At 39.0% G+C, this 19932-nt stretch overlaps 1 protein-coding gene across 5 annotated transcripts in view; it reads left to right on the top strand.

Annotated features, from left to right (window-relative positions):
• Positions 1–19932, top strand: part of MEIS1 (Meis homeobox 1) — a 124177-nt gene that overhangs the window by 98536 nt on the left and 5709 nt on the right. For 4 of the 5 annotated variants that reach the window (XM_027825323.3, XM_037896035.2, XM_037896033.2 and 1 more), the window contains one exon: positions 19820–19878. In XM_027825323.3, coding sequence (XP_027681124.1) covers positions 19820–19878 — 59 coding nt within the window. Of the gene's footprint in view, positions 1–19819 lie in introns of all 5 variants that reach the window. The other variant, XR_006289937.1, reaches the window with a different exon arrangement.

Genomic DNA, 19932 nt, shown 5'->3' with positions numbered 1-19932 from the left:
AGAAAATTTAAGTCAGATGTACATCACTCTGCACATTTTCTTCAGTCTGTATTGATTGAGTCCATCACCATTTATATCAAATTATTATTTTTGACTAACAAAGTTATTTGGGGTTCTTCTCAGTGTAATTTGAGTTTTTTAAAAAAGAGAGAAAGAAAAGAAAATCTTGAAACAAACTTCAAGAAAAATCTGCCTTTTCCCCACTGAAGTATTACAGGGAAAAAATTGTGTGTTTAATTTATTAATTTAAAAGTAAGGATAGTTGGGACCCTTGATTTGTTATAGCAGAGACGGCTTTAAGAAATTAAACCTTTGCTGTTTTGGAAGCAGATGTTAAGTTGCTTATTATTTGTGGCTGGGTTTCTGCATCAGCCAAAAGTATTCCCATTTAAGTGCAAAATTGTGGCAACAAGACTATTTTTAAAAGGTATGATTTATTACCCTTTGTTACGACAACAATACGGTTATTGAAATACAGGTTTCATACAAAAGAGCAGAACAAATGTCACATTTGAAGTGTATCAAAACCTAAAACCCTGTGAAACTAAGTATATCTGATTAATTGTTCTAATATTTTTGAATTAGTGTTTATGATGGGAAACCTTATCCTCTTTGAAGTAATACCCAGAAATTGCCAACATAAGCTGCAGGCCTACTGCAGGGAAGGGAGTCAGAAGTGCCAGTTTGCAGACAAAAGTTGTTCTCCCTCCCCCTTCATTCAATAAGTGTCCGAGATTAATATTACTGAAGCTCTGATTACATGGCCTAATCCATTTTAGTGAATAAATTTTGTCTTGATGTCCATTGCACCTACATTAACAAACCCTCCTTGGTGAGAGAGACTAGGAGCCTATCGGAGAGATTTCAGATATATTAAACCCCATTACAGAAAATGTAATTTCTGTCAATATAATCCCATGTATTCTTCAATTTAGTACTTTAGAGATAACAAGCTACTTACAATATATTTGCCTTTGGAGGATTAATTTACAAAGTGCACTATCTGTGAGACACAGGCAGACTCACATAAGCGTAGCTTGTAAGGGTTATCAATTTCTGTGACCTCACAGCAGACCTGGGAGATCAATTTTTTTTTTTTTTGCAGCCTTGTAAGACACTGATTAAAGGAAAATACAGAATACCTTATATACTGAAGTGTGCTTCCAGATACTTGCTGTAAAAAGAAAAAATAATGTTGTCCTAAAAATAATAATATCATAAAGCAAATTTGGATTTCAGTATTACAAATCATTAGAGGGGAAAGTATCTTTATTTGTTGTAGATTTATTACACCACCCTTTGTCCAATCAATATCTTAATTTGTATTGTTGTCCTTAAATTGAATGATAGGTGGTATTGTCCATTTTAGGGGCTATGTAGATAACCAGGGCTCCTTCTTACTGATAATGGCTGAGTAAAAGATTGTTGCTTTGGAGGGGCTCTGGGTATGTGTAGCTATGTACAGTTGGTACGTCAACACATACCATCCCTTACTTCAAATCCTGCTCCTACAGGTGCATTTGCTTTGCTTTCGATCTTTCATATGCTAGCAAAAATATTCCATGAGCATAGCTACCGTATGTATGCTATAGAGATATTGAACCTCTTCTTCCAAGGCTATATATCTGCTTTGTTAGAAATCTCATGTTGGGTGAACCTTAGAAGGCTGAGCCTGTGAATGAAGGCCATGAACTATGAGGAGAAATATAAAAAGTCAGTCCTTTCAGTCAACAAGGAAAAGTATGAATGGAGGATCTGACTGAAGTATATGATTTCCTATGGACAAGTATCAGAGTAACAGCCGTGTTAGTCTGTATTCGCAAAAAGAAAAGGAGTAATTGTGGCACCTTAGAGACTAACCAATTTATTTGAGCATAAGCTTTCGTGAGCTACAGCTCGCTTCATCGGATGCATACTGTGGAAACTTTCCACAGTATGCATCCGATGAAGCGAGCTCTAGCTCACGAAAGCTTATGCTCAAATAAATTGGTTAGTCTCTAAGGTGCCACAAGTACTCCTTTTCTTTATGGACAAGTATGTCAGTTTAGGAAGGCCTAAGAAAAGTTTTAGGAGATGATGACCACAGCATGCTTTTAAACTAATGCTAGTAGATTTTTATCCTGAGTGACATTGTGGTCTCTCTTTGTACCCAGCTTGCCTGCTAACTGAAAAATTCTTTTTTTGGTTTTGTGTCACACATGTCTGTATAAGCTCTATATGCAAGAAAAAAATAAATGCAGGTCAAAATACCGTCTAACTGAAGTCCCCTGGTTGTAGGGCAGTCATACTGCTGGTGCCAGTTTGAGAATTCTCCAGTGGAGTTACAATTAAATTGTGGTATTCATTCGGGAGACAATTTCCCCCAAAATATTCAGAACTGGAGAGCTGATGAAGTGCATTTTTTAAATTGTGTGTCCATGTTTGATTTCCCATTGACTTTTGAAGGGGCAGCAATGCCAAAATACAGTACACAGGCTTTCAGAAAAGGGCAGTTTCAAAAATGGATGTTGTCACTGAAAGTCTGAGAGAGCAGGCCATGCAAAGGACTAGCTGTGGGATAAACACCGAACAGCTAATTTGAATGTTGGTGATACATGAAAATGTTTCCCAACATTTTAATTAATATATTGTTTATAACAAGGTATGCATGAGAACAAATTATTTTGCCTAAATTGTTTGCTGCAGGGAACAGCAAACAGATCATTTATGGTTTACTTTGCCTTTCTTCAGCTGGCTTGTAAGTCATTCAGCCACAACTTTCAAAAAAAATTTACCTTCTTTCTTAGACTCTTCCAAACTTGTTAACACACATGTAGATTTTTGTGTTAATGAAGGAGTCATTGTAAATCACTGTTGCAAAGATTAAATAAAATGCTGAAGGGCAGCCCGGGTGCAGATCAGTCATAAATTATTGGCAGCAACACAGCATGTGGGAATACATGAAATGTGCATGAAAAACATAAACTCATGTCTAGTAGTAGGGTAGTTAGTCCAGAGTGGGAACATTGGATTTTCTGGATAGCATTATCACTTTGCCACAAAACAGTCAGTGAAGAGAAGGTTTGTTTTATGCAGTTTGAAAGCATTTGTTCTATATCCTCTGTGATATTTTAGATGCCTTTACAATAAATGCTAGTTGTGTACTTTAATTTTCTGTGCAAACTCTTAATGAAAAGAGGATGATTTTTCACATACGTTCAGAAACATTGTTGTTCCTTCAATTGACGTACACAACTCCACTTGAAGTTAGAGGAGGTTGCATGCATGGATTGAAGGTATGAGATGTCCCACAAAACTTATCAGTGGCAGGACAGATACCTTAAAAATGCAGAAGTTTTGAACTGAAATACTTTTTATATTGGAATTGGCCAGGTAAGTGATTTTTTTATAAATAAAGATTTTGATTGATTGTAAACCAAGCAGTGTTTGCATTTGGAACTATGTTTTGCAACTGTTGGATATTTCTGTTGTGGAAAGAGTGACATGTCATTGTATAGCAAAAAGCCTGGTGTAGGAACTACAGTGGCAGAGTTGAGTACGTTGTTAGTCTAAATCACCCATTCAGGTCATTCTCTTGTTAGTCATTTAGCCCCTTAGTGGTTTAGGTTCAGAGCATGATAACATGAACTAGAAGGGGCACTCAATCATTCCTGACAGTGTTGCATATATGGACATAGAGAGGACTTGACAGAGTAGAGGTTAATAAGGTGTTTTTCCCCTGTGATAAAAAACTTCTGCTCTGTATTGCACTTTCTGGATGTTTCAATCACAATCACTTATTACTTCAACAGAGAGCTAGTATAGGGTATGTCAAACAATCTATATTGTTTCCTTGTTTACTGCATCCCACCTGAATCTGTTCCTGTTAAGAGCTAATGTTAAATAATTACTAGTGGCACTTTTAGGCGGCAAAGCAATTCTCATCAAGTGCTACAGAACTGTATTGGTTGTCAAGTGTGTGTGTGGTGTTTATACACATACACACACACTGTAAAAGAATGTTAAGGCTGCAAAGTCAAACACTCAAAAGTTAGGAAACACCAAACTTAAGGTTGCTTGTGCAATCTTTATTTGGCCCCCATGTGCGTATCCATTATGAAACAGTCTAAAATACATGATCACATGCTATTTTTTCCACATTATCCCTGCCTCATTCAGTGCACAGGATGGATAGTACACATGGAATGAGCAGCTATTCACTTTTATTTTATGCTCATTCAGTGCTTCATTTGCTGCATGCTATTCAAACCTTGTTTTGAAGAGAGAATTATTAATTTCCTCATGGACATTTCTGTGGTGCTCATCACTCTAATTAATTAATGTTGTGAAGCACTAAGATACTAATCTTCACAACACCACTTTGAGGTGAGGGGTGGTATTATCCACGTTTTACAGATGGAGGACAGAGGCTCAGAGAGATTAAGGTGAAAAATGTCCGCTAATTTGGGGTACCCAATTTGAGATGCTTATGGCCTAAATTTTCAGAAAACTGACAATAGTACTGTCTAGTCTGTGCACTGAATGAGGTAGGGATCCCTGTGGAAAAAGAGTAGGTGATCATATAATTAAAGACTGTATCATAAAGCATCTGCACAAGAGGGCCAAATTAAGGTTTCAGTCACAACTGGCATTTGGGTGCTTGATTTTGCAATATCAATTTTTTTTAAATGTAGACTTTTAGTATGTAATTTCTTAGGTTTTTTATAAAGCAATGAAAAAAATAAAAAATTGGATCATCTGGAATAATACCATCACCCACATGGGTCATAAGCAGGGTTGGGAACTTTAGTCCACAGTTCAGATCTCTCCCACTTGAGCTAATGGAATAAATGATAGCACTAGCATGTTGTCATCCTCTGGGTAGACCACTCCCTAGAGAGAAGTGGGTTTGATAGTTGTTTTCTTACAGCAAAGGAATGTTGAGACTCTCAGGAATCTTGGTTCTGCAAGGGAATGTGCTTAGTGGTTGGGGACCCTGCTGTCCCTGTTCGCCTCCCTCATTGACCCCGTCTGTTCCCTCCAGCCTGTCCCTGGTCCTCATCTTAGTTCCTCATCTAGCAAAATCCCAATCTATTCCCTGCTGTCCCAAGTCCAGCTCATGTTCTCTATATATTTAAATCAGGCTGCTCTTTTCTTCCATGCTACTTGGCCATCAGCAGGGGACCACTGAGTGTATGTCTATACTGCAATTAAAAATCAGTGGCTGGCCCGTGCCAGCTGACTCGGGCTTGAGCTAAGGAGCTGTTTAATTGCTGTGTAGACATTTGGGCTCAGGCTGGACCCCAGGCTCTCTGACCCTGTGAGGTGGGAGGGTCCCAGGGCTCAGACTGCAGCCTGAGCTGGAATGTCTACACCACAATTAAACAGCCCCTTAGCCCGAACCCCGTGAGCCTGAGTCAGCTGGCAGGGGCCAGCCATGGGTGTCTAATTGCAGTGTAGACTTACCCTAAGAGCTCGGGGGAGACACTCTGCTTGTTCTCAGTTCCCAGAAGTACTGCACAACCCCTGCAGACTTGCTCTGGAACATGCCCAGTATAGACAGAATATTTGGAGAATTTAGCTGCCAAATTCAAATGAGCCTCTACTGAGCATATGTGAATGGAGATTTTTCAAAAGTTTATAATTTGGCCAAATTTGGGCTTTTTTTTTTTTCACTGGGACAGCAAATGGCATATCCCTGACACCAGGACAACTCCCCTCTGCCAAATTTCAAGTTCCAAAGCATGGAGGAGCTAGAGCTTCTCAAGGAAGCAGCTATAAGAATTTTTTTAATGTGGGCACTACAAGGTATAAAGAAAAGGAGTACTTGTGGCACCTTAGAGACTAACCAATTTATTTGAGCATAAGCTATCATGAGCTACAGCTCACTTCATCGGATGTTTCCCCAACTGTATGGAATGCAATCCATATGGAAATGGCATTTTGGGGTGGAGTGGTAATTGAGCCACAGATTCCTTTTCACTCTCTACGGAGGAGACAGGATTGTACAGCACTTCCCCATCAGGCAGTAGGAAGGAGGCTTCCCATTGCCCAGAGGTAAAAGGGTCACTTCTCTGCAGTGGGAGGAGAGATGGGGGTATAATCTTCATCCCTTTCCATTTTGGACAGTAGGAGGGAACTTAGTGGAAGTTCTCTCCACTTCCTGTCTTTGCGTAGCAGGTTGGGAGAAGGGATGGCTGAAACAACAGACCAGACCCTTCTGGTCATGAGCAAACAGGCCCCAGTGGTTTTGTCTGGAACAGATGAATGCCTTTTTTCCCGAGAAACAAGATGGGTGAGGTGATATCTTTTATTGGACCAACTTCTGTAGGTGACAGAGACAAGCTTTCAAGCTACACAGAGCTCTTCTTCAGGTCTTTTTTGAGGTCTGTCAGATTTGGGCCCCAGTAGCCAGAGATTTCTTCTGCTTACCTGCAGTTAGTGTAGAGTTCAGCTTTGTGTGCCTGGATTTTGGCCCATTTAAAAATAAATAAATAGAAATACATATGAGGTAGTATTGTACAGAGGTTACTCCACAGTTCAGAGTTAGGCCCCAATCCAGCTTTTGTTGATGTAAATGGGAAAGACTTCCATTTCCAATGTTTCCTGTGAGTTGAATTGGGTACTTGGAATGCATACCATCTTAGCTAAATTACTCACTGAGGGTGAAATTCATCCCCGTGCAGAGGGTCACTATATGACCAATGCACTACTTGAGACCCACTTAAACACTATTTTTAGGGATAAGTGGGCTTGCTTTAAGTGATGCATACCTCTGGCGCTGGTCGTCTACACAGGAGTGCATTTTCACATGCAGGGCCTACAAAACTGCGAAATAGAATAAATGGGCAAAACACCCTTTGTTTATTGCCTTTGCAAACCATGTCACACTGAGTTTTCAGTCATCTGTAGTAAAATATGCACTTTTTAAAGATTGATCTGTTACTCTTTTTATTACGGTAAACAGATAAAACTAGTAAAGGTCAAGCTGCAATTTGAATCTGTGTAATAAATACTTTTTTGAGTAGCAATAGATGAAGTAAATACAGGTACTTATTTAGCTGTAAATGTTAAAACATTCACAAATTAACTTAACTTCAGCGATCAATCAGGATCATCAGATTTCTGTTCTCCCTTTTATTTCTTAATATAATTTAATAATACATTTACAGATGTTTCAACATTGTTTGTCAATAATACTAAAACACAGGAATGAAGTTAAAGCAAGAAAAACAGATGTAAAAGGAAACATACAATATGAAAAGTAGTTAAACATTGTGTTGTGTTTGATACTCCTAAGCAAAATTAAGGTGAGAAAGTAGACTTCTGTGAAGAGGAAGTGGACCAACCCCATCAAGCCCACCAACCATAAAAAGGAATCTTGCTGAGCAAATGGTTTGATTATTCAAACAATTCAGAATATGTGTGGTAAATTAGCTGTTCTAAATGTACCATGTGCAGGGCTTTTAAAACAGATTTTTACTTTTATGTTTTCACTAAGTCTTAGCTAATTGTTATGCATTTCACCTTGAATGCCAATTGTAATAATTGTATTACATCTGTAGTCTATTTCTTGGTTCTTAAATTACAGTAATCAGGAATACTCACTACGTAAAACACTGTATAGTTACTCATAAGAAAATATTGAAATCAGTCAAAAATGTGTAGCATGCATATTGCCTTAGACAGACCTGGAGAGTTGCCAGACAACCAAGGTATTATTAGGAAAGCTGAGCAAATAGCTTGCAGGGAGAAGAGTTGTGAATTTCAAATCCATCAGGTATTGTCATGTCAGAGGATCTTAGGAGTGTGCCCTTGATGCTGCTTTTGTCTGATTTTAAGGAAAAAAACAGTACATTCATATTTTTAAAACTACAGTTTAGCTGTTTTTAAATGTACTTAGTTTTATGTTTTACAGCACAGACTTAAGTATGATGTATATGGTTAAAATACTTAAATAACAAAAGATGAGTAAATTATTTACCAAGATGGTAGGTACTTATAGTATATATACAGAAAGCCACTCTCATTTTTCTTCTGGGACTACATTTTTAAGTGGGAGGAACCCATCATGCTGTAAGACTATCTTATAGTAAGTTACCATCTACACCACATGGCTGTGGTGTTGATTTGTCCTCCATTCTTTGTTCAAAGCAGCCTTGGAGTTCTTGGTGCCCCCAAGCTAGACTAGATTATAATGCCCAGAGACAAAATTCTTGCCATCTATGAGTAACCCATGAGGCCATTTGTTTCAAGTGTCCCCAAGGCTGGCCCTGGATCCAGACTGAAATGGAGTGGAGTTCTTAGGGAGAGTGAATTACCTCACACATTTCAAGACTATAAACCCTTCGAATCAAGATTAAAACTCACAAGGCAGTGTGGACAAATATACAGTACCTCAGCCTGTATCATAACTGATACATTAGAAGATTGTACTGTCCAGTGCATCAGCCTGAGTCTAATCTTTCTGATCATGAATATCCTGTCTGATAACAGGAAGGGTCAGCACTAAAACCTTGGTAGAGCTGATGGTGCATCATTGGCTGGTTGTTTAGTGACATTGCAGTTTCTACCATTGCAGAAAAGGAAAACACACACACACACACAGATTACAGAGAGTAGCATGTGCAAGAGAGAAAAGGCGGGTAATACCCAGAGTCCACATTCAAGCTGGCCATTAAAGACCAGTTAAATATTCTCTGTTACAATCAGCAGCACCAAAATTCCTCCGGTGTTCTAGCTGTGGAAATACTGGAAACCCCTTCCAACAGCTATTCCCTCTCTGAGTAGGAATAAATTATTTTTCCAAGGAGGGTTCTGCATATGGGTCATGACTTGGTCAGGTGACTTTCTGTGTGCCTATCCATAAATATGCAGACCCCCTACTTGTTACCAACCCTCTTGTGGCAAAGTTCCTATGGAACAGGAACTCTATGCAGCTTTAAATGAGACAGAACTGGGGAGACCACACATCCCATTGTGACAGAAGAATAAGGTGGATCATGAACTACTTGTTGGTGTGTGAGTCAGGTAAAATTCATCCCTGCACAAAGGACCAACAAAAGGTCTACAAGCCATGTTGAGCTAGTCTATTCTGATGCTTTGTGCCAGCCAGTTTGCTCAGAGGTGAATTTCAGTTGGCATGCACAAAGTAATCAAAACTTGGTCTGATGATCTTTACCGCGATCTGTTCTAAAACCTTTTAATCACTGCTTTTGTCATAGGCCTTCTGGGTAAAATTCACCTTTATGCAGAGAACTAGCACAAAGCTTATTTAAACCCTCAAAATAGGCCTTAAGTGGGACTCTAGTGATGCCTAGCCCTTGGGCTTGCCCTCTGTACCAATCTGAATTTCACTGCTTGCTAGTTATGGAGAGACCTTCCTTGGATACATGGGGCCAACAAAAAAGGAAAGTGAACTTCTAGTAATTTTCCACTAGTTTGCAAGCAAATCAACCTCTGTTGAGTACACAGCAAATACATTAAATAACAGCCAGCAATTACCAAATGCATATCAACACACAAACTTTTTAAATCGAGGGAAGTCAGCTCCCTTAGCAGAATGTTGCACTCTACAGACAAGGCAAGCATGCCGAGAGAATGACAGTCAAGACGCTTGGCATTTTAGAAGTTAATAGGTAGCAAAAATTGTTTTTCCCCCAGGCATTCCATCTTTTCTATGATAGTTTTGTACATGACAAACTTTTTAGTGGATGCATTCATATTCTGTAACTAATGTGCTGTCAGGTGTCATGAAGATAAGATTAAAAGGCACTGTTCATACATTTTCCAGTTGCCTTATTTTCTCCCTTTTGCAAGAGCTTTATTCTGTTGTATTAGGGTCTGGGTCAGAATTCTTTTTTTAGTTTCTGTTTAAAAAAATTAATTGAAACCCAAGTATACACTATGTGTAAACAGAGTTATTCTTTAAAAAAATATAGGACATCTTACACATTATGGCAATCCCTGCCAAGCAATCTTAAATACATTGAGGTGCTTACAGTTTTTCTTTAAAATGAGAGAGTGTTTTTTCTGTTGTTGTTAGAAAAAGTAACCTCAGCAGGGGAAGTGGAGGAGGAGGGAAGTAATGGTTTGTCATTTCTTTGCAAGTCAGGTTTTGGTCTATTCTTGTCAAATCTGTCTTAAGTGTATTTACATACAGTTTGCCTTTCTGGTATTTTGTGCTTGCACAGACCTGATCTCCACCTATTTTGTGTCAACAGTTGCTGAGATTTGTGTACAGCGATTAACCCTTGAGAATTGAAACCCCGACAAGCTAAGAACTGTGCCCTCAGAGACCCTTCTCCCTCACTTACATCATAAACTTGCTCCAGGCTGCACCTACATAGAACAAACTGCATTTCTGAGTAGTTAAAAAGTCAACCTGAAATATTAAAAATGGGGCAAATGTTGCCTCCATGTTGAATAAAACAAGTTTCTCTTCTCAAAAATGAAACTGAGCCAGAGGCATATGGGAAGGAAGTGCTTTTGAGGGTGTACTTTTTTGCCCAGTCTGGTCTTAAATAATCCTACAGAAATTCTGTATCACTGTCTGTATTAGAATTAAACACTTAAAGATCCCTTTGGGGTTTTTTAGAAAAAGAAAAGAAAACAGCAGATACATTTAAAAAAAATACTACCACTGCAGTCCTAAACAAAATGTAGGTCATATAACAGTTTCAGTGGTTAAAATGCTGTGCTATCCATTGCCTCTTAATATTCAGTTATAATTCCACCCTGAACCTAAAAGGGATAGCTCCTCAGATGGTGTAAATCAGCATAGCATCACTGATATAGATTATCTGAGGACCTAGCTGTGATAAGCTTTATGTGCCTCCTTCCTCTATGCCATTCCTCTGACCTACCGATGTACATTTGATCATACCATTTTTTGGGAACATCAGTTCTCCTCTCCTTGCCCTAATAAAATGTCATGGTGGGAAGATTCCCTAATCAACAATAATAGGAGATTCCATTCATGGAAATTAATCTCCAAGCAAAATGGGAATCACATTACCAGATAAAATTTTGAAACAGTACGTTCTGTGATGTTTAAATAGATCAGTAGTTTCTGAGAGTTGTTACTAGCTGATGATCTTTCATGGTCTATGCGAAAGAATTGGTGGTTTCAGACCAGTTTCTATTAAACAGATGGCTGCGTCACAAAAACACCACCACAACTGCCACTTTTGTTTGTAGTCTTAGCAGCGACAGCAAGGACCAAATCATCATGGAAACGGAGCTACCCTCTCCTACCTAAAGAGCCAGGACATGGGTTGCTGGGTGATTCTACCTGATTCATTCCATGTGAGAGTCACAAATCGAACTATAGTGTTTCAATTTGTATATCTCTTCTTGTTTTCAGAGGCTCTGTGGCTGTATGCCCCAAGAGGCTCTTCAGGGGTCTGGTTGGCCGCTCTCAGCTCACTCCAGTGACCTGTTAGGGTGGGAGCATCTGGTGTGGGACACTGGTTCTTTAATTCCTAAACGGTCTGCTGGAGGACAGGACATAATACAGAGATCTATAGCCTCCACACACAAGAGCATTTCTCAGGCCCTACTCATTTGAGCCAGCAGCTAGTAGTGTGAGCAGTCTGCTTGCTCTAACTTCTTTACTGTGGGCCACAGGTCTGGGCACATCTTCCCACTCTCCCATAAGATCCATTATATGTAGTGGGTGGGGGACAGTGGCCTGTACAAGGCTCCCAACTGGAAAAGCCACCAGACCTCAGAAGAGGGCCACCAGCCTTTTGGATGGGAAGATCCAGGGTCAAGGCAAGACTCTAGACTAGGTAGGAAGAGAAGTTCTATATGCTTTTTTGATTGTTTGTCTGAGGGACTTTTACATACTAAAGCAGTGCTGATGATATATGTGCTAAGCCAGATGGAACCCTAGAAACCCCCCACTTACGTTGACAATCTTTTGGGGGCTAAGGCTGTGATGTCCACAAATGCAATGAATCTCAGAGCCCCAGCTAAGCTTGAATGGATGAGTTGCAAGTATTTTGTCTAGCTCTAGTTTAGAGTGTCAGTGCGGAAACTTGCACTACTGCTGCCCGTGCATGTGCCTCTTGTGTGGACACGGGGACAGCAGGGGTCAAAATCAGACACTGCTACTATGTTCAACTCAAAAAACAGATGATATGGAAATACCAGATCAGACAAAGATACTCCTGAGAGGGAATAGTCTTTTTAAAGAAATAGCCAATGGTTTGCAATAAGATTTGAAAGCCAATTCAGGACATTATCCTTTCACCGCACAATCCATGCAGTAGAGTAGAAAGTTGAAGTCGCTAGATTGAAGCTGCCTTCTGAAGACCAACCGCCTGATTGTACTGTAGATTTTGGTATGCAACAGACTTGGGCCTGAGTTACAAAGTTTAGATCGCGTTCAGAGTTTTAGGATTCAGGGTTTATATTCAGGCCTATTTCTAGAATTTATCCAGCTCTAATGACCATTTATTGGTTTTTCTGTCTGTAGGCACATGTGAAAAAAGCCGCAGATGAAGGGTAAGTTCAGAATGGAAGAGTTGCACACCAATTCTGTCCTCAAAACCAGCAGAGAGAGCCCCACTCCACACACACTCTACTGCAGGCATGTTGAAGGACATTCCAGGGGTTAGAGGCCAGGAGTGTGGTCTGTGCCTTTCAGCATGTGCTTCTATAATCCAGCAAAGCCTGTGAAACAGGAGCTCAGACTAGATGAACAGGTCAGACTAGATGTTCACAGTGGTCCCTTCTGGCTTTATAATCTGAAAGACAGCTCAATACATCCACGCAGGGAGATTATTTGTGCTGGAAGCAGGGAGTAGGAAGTGCACTGGTGATTAGAAATGGATGCACAGTTGAAGACATTTCTGTGATGGACCAGAACTTGGCCCATAGTATTATTTCATGGCTGTAAAGAATCAGTTCATCTCTTGGTGTAAGTGAGAACAACTTTAATGCTGTTCTAATTTATAGCTGCTTGTAGTGATCCTTAAAGGATCCTTAAAGCTTCTACAGTGGGGTCTAGGATTGGGAAAAAGCAGAGGATTAGCTCTGCTTGCTCTTCTCTACTGGAGGATTTACTCTTGCATCAATTGGCCACTTAGGTGATTTTATATCATCTTTGCAAGAATTGTGGTGTCAGGGCGTCAGATTTCTGCCTGCCCCTCTCCAACCGCGTAGAGATCTGGACACAGAAGATTTAGTATGGGTCGATGGCACAGGAAGTTGGAAAGGAGTAGAATTCTGGGAGATCACTCAGGTGTCCCCTATCCTTGTGTTCTTTGGGGACTTCCTGGGTGCAGCTGAGGGTTTGGATCAAGGGAGGAGCAGGGCCAGGTGAATCTGTCACTATGCAGAGCCGTCAGTTGTCATCCCTTCTGGAGGGTATGCACCAAGAGTGGGTGCTACTCCTACCATGATGTGGTAATAGTAGCTGAGCAGTGCCTCCATCCAGCTCAGTGGCAGGATACCCTCCTGACCCCCTTCATAGCTCTCCAGAGACCATTCCTTTTATTTGGGCTGGGCATAGCATGGGTGTGTCCCACAATGAATAACAAGAAGGTGCATGGGGTGGGAGGGGGAGAAGAGTAAATATAGCATTCAGAGAAGATCAAGCAGGATTCTGACAAAAGACACAGTTCTTATGTGCCTGGCTAGTAAATGTAGGGCACATCAGGTATACACACTGTGTGTGTATTATCTGATTACATCTTCATCCTTTCTATCTTTGTGCTTGATATGCTTCGTACATTAGCAGGTTGTGGTTGCAAGAGAATAAATAGCACTTTCCTGCTTCAAAGAAACTTTTCTGAATGCACAATATGAATACATTTGTAGGGTCACATAGTAATGCTTGACGTCAGAAACTATTTTTAAAACAAAATTGCAGAACAGCACATGGCTTTCATTAGTGCTTTACATCAAATTTGTCAGCTAATTAGTGGTTTTTCATCACTAGTTTTGCATAGTATTTTATTTGTAGTTCACTCTTAAATATTATCTTACACAATACCCAACCCTCTGTATTCTCATTTGACAAATATTCCAGTGCTGCCAAAGGAGGAAAACTAAGCTTCAGGGAGAACTTTGATATATCTGATTGATGGACTTGCTGTGATTTGAGTAAATTCCAATATTACGTTTCTGAAGTAGGCGGTTAGCAGAGCATGTACTCTCTTCCCTCCCTACCCCTATTTAGTGTTGTAAATGATATATTGCAGTTCTGACTGTCTTCATTTCAGAGGAGGAGGAGAGAGAAACCAAGAAAAGTTGCCAGACATGGCTTCGTGAGGTCTGCTTCAACTTTCTTGAGTGTTTTGAAACCCGTTTTTCACAAATAAAAGGAGTGTAGAAAGCATGGAAAGTTAATGAATGGTGGTTATGGGTCATTAACCTCGCTAACTAGCTTCAAGATAAAACCTCTTTAATAACTGTAGTAAGAGCTTTTTTCATATTTATTTCTCATTTTAGAGATGGGAAGTATGATTACAGTTGAGAAACCTCCAGTTACTCTCTGTATTGATAATTCAAGAGGGATCTATTTATTCTTGAATGTGGTTTTTAAGGCTGTTTTTAAAGCACATTTTAGACCTCGAAATGTGAAAATTTTGTGAAATGATGTCTGCAAAAGTTTTTTTCTCTCTTTAATTTACTACCTAAAAAGGCCCAAGAAAGTACGTAAACAAGCAAAACTGCAAATTGGGAATAAAGCCTCAATGAAATGTGCTAAACATTTCATTGACTCTTGGATTATTACAAGTTTACATTTAAATATTCTAGAAATTAGGTGTTAAATTGAAAAAATTATGGAAACACTAGATAAATGAATGATTCCAGTAAGTGATATAGAATATTGCAAGTCCTGAAAGTGAATATTTTGGCAGTTTTGGTGACTGAAACTGAAGGCAGGGTATTTATGTGGATGGAGCCTAGTTGGCCTGTTTATACTTTATTTGAAAGTCATCTTTCTTTTCAAAGTAGATAGGTACATTTCAAAGGTGAGATATACAAAAGGCATTGGTTTAACAGTGGTGTTTGCCATTTTATAGGTTTTGTGGGTTTTCTTATAGTCCTTAAACCTGTTTGCTAGAACATGCTTCAAAATGATTGAAGCAGTGTGTTTTCTGGCGCTTAATAGCACCACTTCCGATATGCAACCCCCTGGCCAGCATTCCGACACTACTCTCCAGTGTGAAATTGACAGGGAACAACATAAGGGCTCAGAGACTGGCAATATTGTAAAAATGTTTGTATTTTGGGAGGGCAGGTGGGATTAAATTTATATGCGCCATCAAGTCTAAACATCTATCTTTAGGGGGCTCGCATGAGTAAATCTAATATAACACTGAAAACTGGAAGTCTCTGACCATGAAGTAAAGTCACAAGCAAAGGTGACTTTAGAAACTGTGATAGCAAGGGAGGGCATCATTTTATTTAATGGACAGAAGTGTGAAATACACACTTTTTCAGCTAGCGCTGCAGATGACTACACAAGCAACAAAGGGAGGTGCAGCGAGAGGAAAAAGAGCAGATTTATGTGAAAAACATCAGGCAAGCTGTAACATGAAACTAGCAAAATCTGCCTTTTGAAGGGTTTTGTGACTTAGCGAAAATACTCGCTTTCTGGCTGGTGCATTTTAGCCAGTTTCACCCTAAAATTATTGGCTGGTAAAGTTTTTGGGAATGTGGTATTTTTTTGTTTTTGTTTTTTTTGGGTCATCACTGGTGATGCTGCCGCTCAACTAGAGGAAACAAAACTTGTTTATTGCAGTGAAGGCAGGCGAGCTGAAGGTCAAAGTTCAAAGGCGGATTGCTGCATCACTGGGCTTTGGTCTGAGTCTTATCCATGTGACCAGAGATGCTCATTGTCACAATAGCGAGACCTTTAAATAGGGGAGAGCTACAGTTACCACTGGAGAATAAAAGTCTAAAAGAAAACAGTTCAGTAAAATGCATATTTAAAAAAGAGTGTTGCCTCTTGGTTTTCTTTCGAGTGGGGAGAAGCTACACAAATAGATTTTTGTTCATTCTTGCTTGATTAGCAAAGAGAGAATAGGAGTACTTGTGGCACCTTAGAGACTAACAAATTTATTTGAGCATCTAAGGTGCCAGAAGTCCTCCTTTTCTTTTTGCGAATACAGACTAACACGGCTGTTACTCTGAAAAGAGAGAATATCTAAAGGGAGAAGAAAACGAGATTAACTTAAAAAATAATTCAGCCTCTCTGAGCTTGTACCTTTGCCCAACTGTTTAACTCTCTTCCACTCACAAAAATAGCCATTTGCATATGCATTGTTTTGCAGCATTCCACACAATGTGTTAACTTTTTTTAGTTTGGTGGCAGGTCTGACTTGCACTTGGACAAATCACATTAGTTATAAGCAGCTATTGACTCTGCTATTCAGGAGGAAAGAATCGGCATCAGAGTAACTTTATTGACACATGGTGTAGTGTGGAAATAAACACTCCTTAGGCAAACACTTAAGCATGTGCGTAACTTTACTAACATGAGTAAAATTCTGTCTATGTTTTAAGTGTGAGGTTAAGTGCTTGCCAGAATGGAACCATAATTCGTTATAGGAGTTGGTAGAAGATTTGTATTTGGAGAAAATTAGTTTTGAATAAGCATTTGTTTTACAAGTAAATACTTTTTTTTTAAAAGCATTAGTCCTGGTTCCTTCTGCATTTTTAAAACAGAAACATTCTTTAAAGCAATTGAATGTTAACAAGGGAGGAAATGAGAGTGATGTGAGTGCTAGGAACAATTGGAGGGGTTTTTGGTTTTGTTCTTGTTGTTAACATTTTGTGCCACCATTTTGTTGCCACCAGGGCTTCTATCATTGTATTGAACAAGAATTTTGCAAATTCAAGTAGTGATCTTGCTATTGGCCCTTCTTTACTAAAAACTGTGGCAGAGAGGTTTTATTCCTAAATACATATTCCTTTTCCGTACATAATTAAATATTTTTCTTTTTTTGTGAACAGCCCTAAGATGTGATTTGTAGATATAATTGAATCACATTCTGCTCTCTGAAAGCAGAACAGTTATTCCTACTTTAATCTAATGTGTTCTTTTGGGTTCACAGGAAAAATAAAGAAACTTTAAAGTAGATACTTTTTTTTTAATGCATAGTAGTTTGGAATCTACTATAATGCAAAGTAAAGCATTCTGTTACAAAGACAGGGAGGATGGGACAGAAGGTTAAAGGGCATTTTGGAAACAAACAGCTGGACCAGTTTATTTAAACAGATACAAGGATGGGGAGCTGACCTCAGTTTGACTTCTAGTGGGAGGAGCAAGAATGTCATTTTATTACTTTGCCCAGAAGGAAAATGTTCTTGCATCTGAATTCACCCCTAAGGCATCCAAACACATGGCTGTTCTGCAGAATCTGTCTACTTATACAAAATACATATTTAAGGAAGTGCCTGTGTGTAAAATGTACTGAAAGTAGACATCCTGAGTGATAGTGTGGGACAAACAGGTGAGAATGTGTTTTATTTTAGACAGGTCTTATTTATAAGTATTGGTAAATACCAGACTAAATACTTTGTTGAAGTAAGATTCCAGCTACCTAATCTACTAATAATGTGTGTCCTTTGGAGAAGGGGGAATGTTGAAAAGTTTGGTTATTTGTACCAGTAAATGTTCTCAGTTTACTTAAGCTGTTTAGCTGTGTACTTCTTGATCTGAGTGAAAAGATTTTCCTAAATGAGGGTTTTTATGGAGAGCTAGCAAGCATAAAACTGCTCCCCAATCTCAGATGGCTACGAGAAAGGGTCCCCCCCCTTAATCTCCAAGGACTTCCTACTCTGTCAGGTATTTAGAAGTCTATGCAGTACAAGGTTGGGATGCACATAGGAAAAGGAAAAGCCTTCTGGGCTTACCAAAATAAATACCTTATTTCTTTGTTGTTTTTCTTATGAGAGTTGCTATGAAAATTGCTTTCTGCAAATGCCAGGTTCTCGGTATTAAACAATTTTCTAATTGGTCATGGAGCTAAGACAGCTAATGGGGCAGGGCGGGGGGAGAAGCAGATATTTTAATTGCCTTTTTTACATGGTGTTTGTGCTACACCTGTGCTTGTAATGAGAATGGAGAATTAGTCTAACCTTCTGCTCACATTTATTCTAATTTTCATGGTTTGTACAAGATAACGATGAACTGATTTGCAGCACAGTTTGTTGTAGTTTATTTTTTTGTATTAGAAGTGTGTATAAAAATTGATACAGAACTGGTACTGATTAAAGTATGACCTAATGTATGTGTAAGATTTACAGAATAGGGCCCTGTGTATGTGTGTGAGTGCTTCCAGAGTACCTTTTGGCAAGACAAGATTGATTATAATTCACATCTTGATTAACTTTCTGAGGACTTGTGTAATGGAAGTCCGTCAGGAAAGTGAAATCCAAGGAAACTAAGTGTGCTGTACTGTAGATGTCTCCTTTAAAGATTACTGAAGTACAAACAACATAAAGTTCTATATTTTCTGATCACTGTTCCATGTCAGTTTAGAACAAGCAGAAGTCACACCAGATTCATGCTGGAATGCTGTGGTACCTTTTAATTTTATTACAATAAAGATCTTGCTAATGTGTGGCAAACACGCAGTGAAGACAAATTGAACATATTGCTTCACAAAATCTACTTTGGTGATTTATTTTGCCAAGTATAATGTGGTTTTACTTATAACACTCCTTTTCCACAAGTAAATACTGAAGTACAGCTTGTAAAAAAACAAGGCCGTCTTCTTAAGGAGATCTCTCTAGAGCACTCTTCAGTCTTTGCTGAGAAGTTGGGTGATGCTGACTTTTTTGGAGGTGATGTTCATTGGATTTGCTGATTAGTGAAATGAGAGAGAGAGAAGTTCTACTCTAGCTCGTTGAGTATGATCTTAATGCCATTAAGGCTGTAGTCAGAATAGACTCAGGTGAGCTTTATTTTGTATTATGTGCGTTCTTTTCTATTTTACTTGTGTTCAAATTTGAATATCATTTTCATCATAACAGTTCCAAAACTAATTGAGTTTAAAAGTTAAAAATGCTATGAATACTATTTCAGATGACAAATATTAACTATTTTTATTTCAAAAGAACTGCTTTTCATTTGCAGTGGGGATTTTTGAGTAGTACAGTAATTGCAATCTAACAAGATGTTTGCTGTAAATGGTCAGGCCTAGCGGGGGAAAACAGGATTATAAGTTCAATTACTGTATAGCCATGACCTCGCCTTGACCTCAGTCTTTGCATAAAGAGCAAAAAAAAAAAAAAAACCCACCACCAAGAAATCTCTACCAGGAATGCATTGCTCTGAAGTCCCCAGCAATGTGAGCTAGTGGTGATAAAACTCCAGACGTTCTCTCATTTGATGGTGTACTGCCATCACAGTTCATTATCTTAATAGTGGGCATTAAAATAGAATTAGGTTTGCAAGAGGTGGGGAAGGTTTTGATAAAAATTGTAAAAAGAAGTCAGAGAACATGAGACAGAAATGTCACCAATTAGGGGGAAGTAACAGATGCCTTTATGAACATCTCTTTATCTTCACCAATTTTTTCCCCCTTTTGAATTGAAAAGAGCGGTGCTGGTATTGTTTCCTGAAAACTCTGCTAATTCCCCCATGAAAAGATGAAATGGAAGTGTCCAACTGTGGTAAAAGCAGGCAAACATAAATCAACTCAGAAACCCTAAGCTTGTATTCTCAAAGGTCATCAGGGGTTACAGGTTTTTCAGCCTTTGAATCTACACATAGGCCAATTGAGAGAACCAAATCAACCCTCCATTTTAGTAAAAACCTGGTGTAATAGAATTCTTCCTTTAAATAACAATTTGCTTTACTTTGTTGTTGCAGGTTTATTAATGCTAGAAGAAGAATAGTTCAGCCCATGATAGACCAGTCCAATCGAGCAGGCAAGTCCCCAATAGTAACTGTATTCAAGTCACGCAGGCGAAAACCATCCTCAA

Source organism: Chelonia mydas, chromosome 3 (assembly GCF_015237465.2).
Source record: "Chelonia mydas isolate rCheMyd1 chromosome 3, rCheMyd1.pri.v2, whole genome shotgun sequence".
Taxonomy (NCBI): domain Eukaryota; kingdom Metazoa; phylum Chordata; order Testudines; family Cheloniidae; genus Chelonia; species Chelonia mydas.
Note: the sequence above shows the minus strand (reverse complement) of the source record. Positions and strands in the feature narration are given on the sequence as shown.